This window comes from Aegilops tauschii, chromosome 1 (genome assembly GCF_002575655.3).
Source record: "Aegilops tauschii subsp. strangulata cultivar AL8/78 chromosome 1, Aet v6.0, whole genome shotgun sequence".
In the NCBI taxonomy this organism is placed as follows: domain Eukaryota; kingdom Viridiplantae; phylum Streptophyta; class Magnoliopsida; order Poales; family Poaceae; genus Aegilops; species Aegilops tauschii.
The window spans coordinates 75,973,567-75,981,442 of NC_053035.3; the positions used below are offsets into that span (position 1 = coordinate 75,973,567).

General features: G+C 49.1%; 1 protein-coding gene across 1 annotated transcript; it reads right to left on the reverse strand.

Annotated features, from left to right (window-relative positions):
• Window positions 1-2,570: 2,570 nt before the first annotated feature.
• Window positions 2,571-7,162, reverse strand: LOC109774409 (uncharacterized). Its single transcript, XM_020333124.4, has 4 exons — window positions 6,846-7,162; window positions 6,616-6,720; window positions 5,568-5,694; window positions 2,571-3,019 (listed from the first exon to the last, which is right to left on the reverse strand). The coding sequence occupies exons 1-4, from the start codon at window positions 7,083-7,085 to the stop codon at window positions 2,802-2,804; spliced, it is 690 nt and encodes a 229-aa protein (XP_020188713.1). The 5' UTR covers window positions 7,086-7,162; the 3' UTR covers window positions 2,571-2,801.
• Between the last annotated feature and the right edge of the window lie 714 nt (window positions 7,163-7,876).

Sequence of the window (7,876 nt, forward strand, 5' to 3'; positions counted from 1 at the left end):
CGAAGGTGACGGGGAGGCGGACCTGCCCCAGAGGAGAGGTGGAGCCGTCGGCCACCCCCGAAAAGGCTTGGTGGGGAGGAGCCGGTCGTAAGGCACGTGAAGCAGACCGAGGGCTTCCACGGAGAGGATGTTGAGACCGGCGCCGCCATCGATGAGGGTCCTGGTGACTGCAACGTTGCAGATGGTGGGGGCACAAAGCATGGGGAGCGCGCCGGCGCCGATCGTGGTCCGGGGTGATCGCTGGAGTCAAAGACGAAGTCGGCCTGGGGCGCCGCCCAGCCCGGGGGAGCTGCTTGCTGCGGCCGGACGGCCCCCACTCGCCGGAAGAGCTGCTTGGTGTGGCGGCTCGATGCCGGCGCCTGTGACCCGCCAAGGATGGCCACAATGACGTGGGGCGCCGGTGCCTCGAAGCGCGTGATGAAGATATCGCGCAACTCTTACCAGGAGGTCACTGAAGACTCCGGCAGGTTGAGTAACCAAAAGCGAGGCACGCCTGTGAGAGCCATAGGGAGCCAATGTGCCATGACCTTGTCGTCACCGCCCGCCGCCCAGATGGCCTCTGCGTACAACCGGAGGAACCCCGCGGGATCCGCCGCGCCGTCGTACCGCGGCGGCAACTCTGGCCTGAACTTGGGCGGCCACTGCACCTGCCACAAGGCGGGGGAGAAGGCTCGTAGGTCTGCGATGCCTCTGAATGCGCATGTCGGCCCGGCGGGTGGAGCAGCACCTGCCATGGGAACCACGCGGCGCGGGGGGGGGAGGGGCGGCTGATGGGGAAGCGGATCTTCGACACACACCCCTACCTGGCGCGCCAAATGTCGGATTCAGGGCTCCGCAGACCCAAGAAAAGGTTCGAACTCTAGGGCGTGTGCGAAGAATTCAACCCCTTCAGCCAACTAGTTCGTCGCCCCCAGGGCCTAGCTCGATGAACAAGGAAGGAAATGGACACGGCAGTTTACCTAGGTTCGGGCCACCTTGCGGTGTAAAACCCTACTGCTGCTTTGTGGTGGATTTGCCTCACGAGGGGCTGAGGATGAACTAGTACAGAGGAAGAACAACCTCGCGAGGTCTGCTCTAGTGTGTATGTGAGCTGAAGGGATTCCCCCCTTGCTATGGTGGTGGCTAACCTATACTTGTAGTGGCCTTGGTCCTCTTCCCCCAAAACGTAGGCGGAAGGGATCCCACAGTGGCCAATTCGAACGGGGACAAGTAGTACATCTTATCCTGACGAAAGGTGGTCTTCGCCTGCAAAGCCTCTGGCCGTGACGCTGCGGTGGGCTCGGCGATGACATCTGTCCTGTTGTCCTGGCGGTCTTGGTCTTGTTGCACGGGAATGGAAACCTTTGGGCGATTCCTCGGGACCCCGCGCCTGCGCTTGCCTCCTTAGCACCAAAGAGGAAACCTGCTGCTCTGCACCCGCCTGGCCTTGGTCGTCATGGCTTGCGTCACCGCAACCTCATGAGGTTGAGCACATGCATAGAAATCTCCACTCCTCACGAGGCAGCCTGGGGAGGCCGCTCCCTCCGGAGGTCTTGATGTCGCCCCCCTCGCGAGGCTTGGCCCCTCACGAGGGTCTTGTCTTGTTGGTGCTGTAGATGGGTCGTACCAGGCGGGTTGATAGAGCCACGCCGTGGGCCGCAGGTAGGCAAGTCTGGGTACCCTGGTTCCCAGAACGCCGACAGTCCCCGACGCGGGGGACGACTCGGGCAGCACCATCCGAGGAAACGCAGATGAGCTGCTGTTGGCCGCGGCCACGGCGGCGTTGACGAGGCCATGCTGGCCAGGGTTTAATCCAAGGTGCATCAGCGCCTCCCTCGTTGTCGCCGCGACGCGGGCGTTGGTGGCCTCCTGCTGCGCGGCAGCAGCGATGGCGGCCGCCGCGATGGCTTCCTCCCTTGCGTCCGCCGCGTGCCTCCGGCCCTTTCTCTTCGCCGACTCCCTTGCCCGCTCCTCGGGCGTCAGCTTCTTCTTCGGCTTGGCCGCGGCGGCGGTCTTGCGGGGAGCGCGAGGCTTGCCTTTGCCGAAGGTGGCGGTCGTGATGGCGGACGAGGCGAGGGAGGCGAGGTCGGTGGCGGCATCGAGGTCGTCATCCATGGCGGGCAGCGGGAGCGCACGCGGGCGAGAGGGTTTTGGGAAAGTGGAAGGAAATGGTCGAGGGGCTGCCACCGACTGGCGGGCCCGGGGGAGTAGACGGGCGCCGTGCGTATCCGCCTCGTGTCCGCGCCGACGCAAATGAGGCTCAAAAATGGATCGGTAGGCGGACGAAAAGCGAACGCGCGTCCGTTTGGGTCGGCACGTTGGGCCGACTTTTCTGTCCGTGCCGACCAAACGGACACGCGCGGACGAAATGGGTCGGCGCGTTGGAATAGCTCTTAGCCGCGCTCAGAGGTCCACAAAGAAAACTCGTAAAAGATAGATGAATATGACCCTCCGAAGTGTACATACAAAAAGGTAAAACAAATTTCCAACAGCGCGCAACAATCTTGTACAGAACATAAATCGTATATCATGTCACAAAATTTCATAGCAAAAAGGAGCGGTAGTTTCTGGCCCAAGTTTGAAGGCGCTCGTTTTTAATCCCATCCCTGATATCACAAGTCATTTTTTAGGGGAGGCATATATTGCGCTTCTGCTCCTTTCACGCTTTGTTTGAACAACAAAGAAATTGTAAAAAATTCTGCCTCCCCTTGGTGAGACAGAAACCAGTGCCACATCATGTCTTGTGTATTGCAAATTCACCATATCAAGCCCTTATCATCCAGGGGCTTGTTTACAAGCAGAGATAAGATGGAATAAACACTCTACTCTGTAAACATCATTCCTAGACCATTTGATTCTTGCGGATGGCTACTTCCATTTTCCTCGAATATATCGCAGGCATTTTCTCTGCGTGCCTTGCGCTCTTCAATCACGTCTTCTATTGAATCTGAGCAGTAGAGCCCCCTCGACTGCCCCTTTGGTTTCTCAGCTACCACAAATTTACTGCCTTCTCGGCCTCTTTCAGGAAAGCCAGCCCAGACTGCAGAAAGGCAGGCAAAAATAGTAATCAGCGACAATCACACAGTGTGTAGAACGACTGGGCACAAGCACTCCAGCACAAGAAAGACTAGTGTTCAATAAAAGTGGATTGGTAAGATTCTCAATAGAAGTGGAGTGGTAAGATTCTCCAGTAAAATTCAGAGTCAACAATGGCAGCTGTTTGTATCATATCCCTGCCAATAGGTTTCAACTTGTTCGACACCTTCAGGGTTTTGGCCAGGAGTTGGCAAATATAACCAAATACTAGACAAGTGCAGAATAGGGTCTATTGTCTGCAGGGCCAGACTTAGATGCATCGTGGTCACGCTGCCAACAACCACATCCAAGTTCAGAAGCTGTGGTACATGAGCCAGTCTCAACTTTCTAAAAGAGTTCTCCAAATCAGGGAAGAGTCTTGGTTTGAATGGTCTTTCTATTAATGGGGGAATTACTACTATGGTACTCCCTCCGTTCTGATTTACTCGTCGTGGTTTTAGTTCAAATTTGAACTAAAACCACGACGAGTAAATCGGAACGGAGGGAGTACCTAGTTTGGTGTTCCTATTGATAGGGGTGAACCACTACTTTCCACTTGTCCAGTTTGTGCTCCAACAAATTAAGAATCTGTGCAACTGCAAACCCTTTAAATAACGAGGCAGCAACATGATCCAGAAATCAATGCATAATCGCTCCCCTGAGTCAGGGCTTCCTGCCCTGGCCGCACCACCTCCCAGTGGTGCCCAGGCCCCAAATCACCAATCCTGACCTAATTCTTCCCCATCACTTCCATCGCCAGAATTAAAGCTCTAACGCTCTGTTACTTCTCATCATACTTCCTATAGTCAATGCAAATTCCATGTTCAGAATGCAGTAAACACCTTTCCTAATTCCAAAACTTCCTTGGATTGTGAAAGGGTACTTGTGCTAAAAGCTTAGAATTATCTCTAACGACAATTATTGCTTCTATACAGTATATACAGTGCTAAAGCCAGTAAGGAAATGCTCCTGGGGAACTTACCATTAACCACTGGTGCATGTGAGTTTCTGGTGAGGTCACTGATACAGCTTATGAAAGTTGAGTTTCTGTTGATTCGTACAAGTTGGATTGCATAACCAGGTTTTAAAGTTGATGAAACTTTAAAAAAAAAATAGTTTATCCCTCATCTTCCACATACGCAAATTATATTTATTTGGTATTGTAAATGTTGATATTTTTTCTGACTTAGGGCCCAATCTACAGGCTTTCGCTTTAGAAATGGAGGGAGTACATAACTTGGTGGTATCCATTTTGTAACACTAACCACCTGTTTCATCCACAGTTTCTAACAAGCTTGGAGATTAGGACAAAAGCCTCAACTGCCAAGTAATTACATGAAACAGCTGAAAACCAAAAATAGTATCACCTGAAAAATGGCAACGCGAATTCTGGAGGAAGATCGCTATACAATATCTAAAAGGTATGAACTGAACAAGGTCTACAACTCTGCATATACGCAAAGAAATTAACGCACTGCTGTTAAGTTAGCTGCCATAAAATCCCAGTAAACATACAACATTAGACAAAGTTTTCCTCTGTCTGCCTATCTGAATATGAAAATTCAAATAACAATTCAGTGGTTCCTTGCCATTACCAGTTTTTTAGTAAAAAAAAAAATACAAGTAGGACAAGTATCATTGAAAATGCTAAACTTAAGGGGAATTAGCTTACGGGCTAGATTCATGGATTTACGTGTATTTATAAAAATCAACTTACACATCAAGATTCACGAATGATAAAACAAAACTAGGCATCTGATAATTTGTAGTAACACAATAGTCCAGATTATTGGTGCAGGAAACAAGTACTAGTTGAAGAATATTTTGGTCGAATGGAGTAACATACAAATAAAACAAACTAAGAGTATGTAAGAGAAGTTCTGTGACTGTTCCTATGAACACATGATTGAAGTATTGATGGAGAGCTCTACATAAGGTAACAGAAGATACGAGACATGTGTTGCAGTTTGCAACCGTGAAATCACTTTGGTTTTAGCATTAAGTGAACATGAAAAACTCCAAAAAAGATTGAATCAAACATGTAAGTATGTAATATGTGACTTTTTAGAGATTAACACCCTGTCTGTTCTATATGTCAACTTATCACCTAGAGTATCTAACTCAACAAGAATTGTACAAACATGGTTAACATAGATTACATGATTACTTAGGCTCTGTTTGGCATTGTGATTCTTTTCAATCTCCTTTCTCCATGTATTTATTTTTCCTATGCAGCAATTATTTTGAACGTGTCTTTTTTAGATGTAACAACTCTGTACCCTTGATTCCACTATGATTACTGATCAATAGTACTCCATAGTTTAGATGGATAGTCTTACTGGAACTAACTAACAAGACTCCATAGCACAGCATAATAACTGCAAGCTGGCCCTTAGTCAGAACATGGAAATTCCATACTCTGTTCAAAGGCTTTAAAAATTCCTAAATCTTGTTCAAATAACTTGACCTGTGCTAAAAATTCATCTCGCATCAAGCGAAGGATAGGAACTTACCCCCGAAGTGGTGGAGAACAATCGATGCTGCAACGGTAACATTGAGTGATGCAGTTCCGCCACCATACTGAGGGATGTAGACGAAGAAGTCACAGACCTCACACTCCTTTTGTGAGAGTCCTGTACCCTACTGGACACAACAAACATTGGAAATAATTAATTAGAATAGCGGGCACACAAGTTGCTACCAGTGTTTCTTAACAAAAATGAACAATGTCCACTTCAGCTTTTAAACTTGTCCAGCAAACTTCAGGAAAGATCTAACTCACAAGAAGTTTTCTAACATCTGGAAAAAATTGATTTGAACAGTAAAATATGCTAATCCTGAACCATGGAGGATTGTGATACTAAGTATGTTTAACATGACATAAAGTCTTGAGATAACAATTTGTTTACAACAATGAATCAATTCAAATGATCTTAGACTCATAGGCGCCTGCAAAACATGCCACGGGTTAATACACCCATCTGACCTGAGGCATGGGCGCAATTCTTTACTTTCATGCCATAGGTGGCAACGCTGCTCCAGCAACAACTACAGATAGATTAACTAGGAAACATCGTGATTACATCATGGTTGATCTAATATCCATTCGGGTTCAAGTTGCACAGATATGAAGGTCCAATATTCAGAGAGGGGGAAATGAAAATAGCATTTACGCCACGTCTTATATAAAGGAATCAAATAGCACATGTGGTTAACATCTTCATGTAGCTGAACAATTATTTAAGCAAATACCCAATGAAGTTTTGTATCAAATATGAAAGCCTACTGCAAGGAAGGTATTTTCTCCTCTAAAAATTGCACTTGGGTTAAGCTACTTAGTACAACAATGACGCAATCAGCAGACACTGACATGGTACTTGCACAGTATGGAAAGTACAAAGTGATTGAATGCACGGCGATGACACATTTGTGATTGCATATGTTGACTATATGAAGTTGAGTAATCCCCATCAGGGTCCCCCTCTTAAAAATCGCATGCCAGACTAGTTAATTTTACATCATCACTCGTAACTGGTACTGCCACATGAGAATCCGACCAACCTCATTGCCGAAGAGGAACGCGGTGCTCCTGCGGAACGGGTGGGCCGTCACAGGCAGCGCGTCGTCGGTGATCTCCACGCCGCAAATGTCACACCCCCTCTCGTCCTGCAAGCAACAGCACACAGGAAGGTAAAAGAGGGGATTCGGAAAAGGGGGCTAGGGTTTAGGGTTCAGGGAGAGGGCGTGGAGGTTTGGGGGATTTGGTGTGTCGGAGGTGGAGAGCAAATTGCCTTGAGGTAGGCGCAGGCGGTGGCGAGGGAGGTGAAGTGCCGGAAGCGGAGGTGGGAGGTGGATCCGTGGCTGCCGAAGGCGCTGACGTCGCGGCGGCCGACCACCACCACCTCCGCCACGCCGAAGGCCGTCGCACTCCGCGCCAGCGTTCCCACGTTGTGCCGTTTGGCCACGTTGTGCACCACCACCACGCTCTCCACCGCCGCCGTCGCCCCGCTCGCCGCCGCAGCTGCCGCCATGGGAAAAAAAGTAGACGGAGGGGGGGAGGGGTGTCGCGAGCGATGCAAGCGGAAAGCTGCCCGTGTGTGCGGTTCTTCAGCCGACAAGCAGGCCCTACGAGTCAGCCCACCGCTGAGCTGTCATGCTCTTTGCTGGATTCGAGATCGATTTTATAGCTATGGTTCTACTTAAATTAAATTTAGAGCACCTATAAAAAAACTAGAGCATGTACAATGGTTGATAAATCAGTCGTATCTTAGATCGTGTCTTACAACATCTGCAATTATAGTTTACAAATCTGAGTTCTTATATATTTGCGGACACGTTCAGACGCTTTTGCGGAGAGCGTCCGATCACACCTCATATCATACCCATTGTAACCATAGTCTCATTTCTAAATCCTCATTTTCATATGTAGCATTTCATCTACGTGCATAGCTAAAAACTAACAAACTAGCTACTCATGTCAATGACCTCATCGTTGGAGGTGTTGGCCTAGTGGTCATTGACGGCCGGACGAATCACCAACGCTTCCTCTTTTCCTCAAAAAGAAAAAAAACACTTCCTCCTCGTCCTCCTCATCTGCGAAGACCTGCTCACACCAGTGGCGGAGGCAGGGGACTTTTTCAGGTGTGGCGGAGTTTATAAAGGAGAAAACCATGTATTATAAAATCATAAAAGAAAACAAATTAATTAGAAGTTCATCAACCGTTGGGCGGCGGAGCTACGAGGCCGCTGTCATGCTGGGATGGTACCACAAGGCTAGCGCCGGTGTTGCGACAAGGGAAGACATGCTCTACGAGGCTGCACG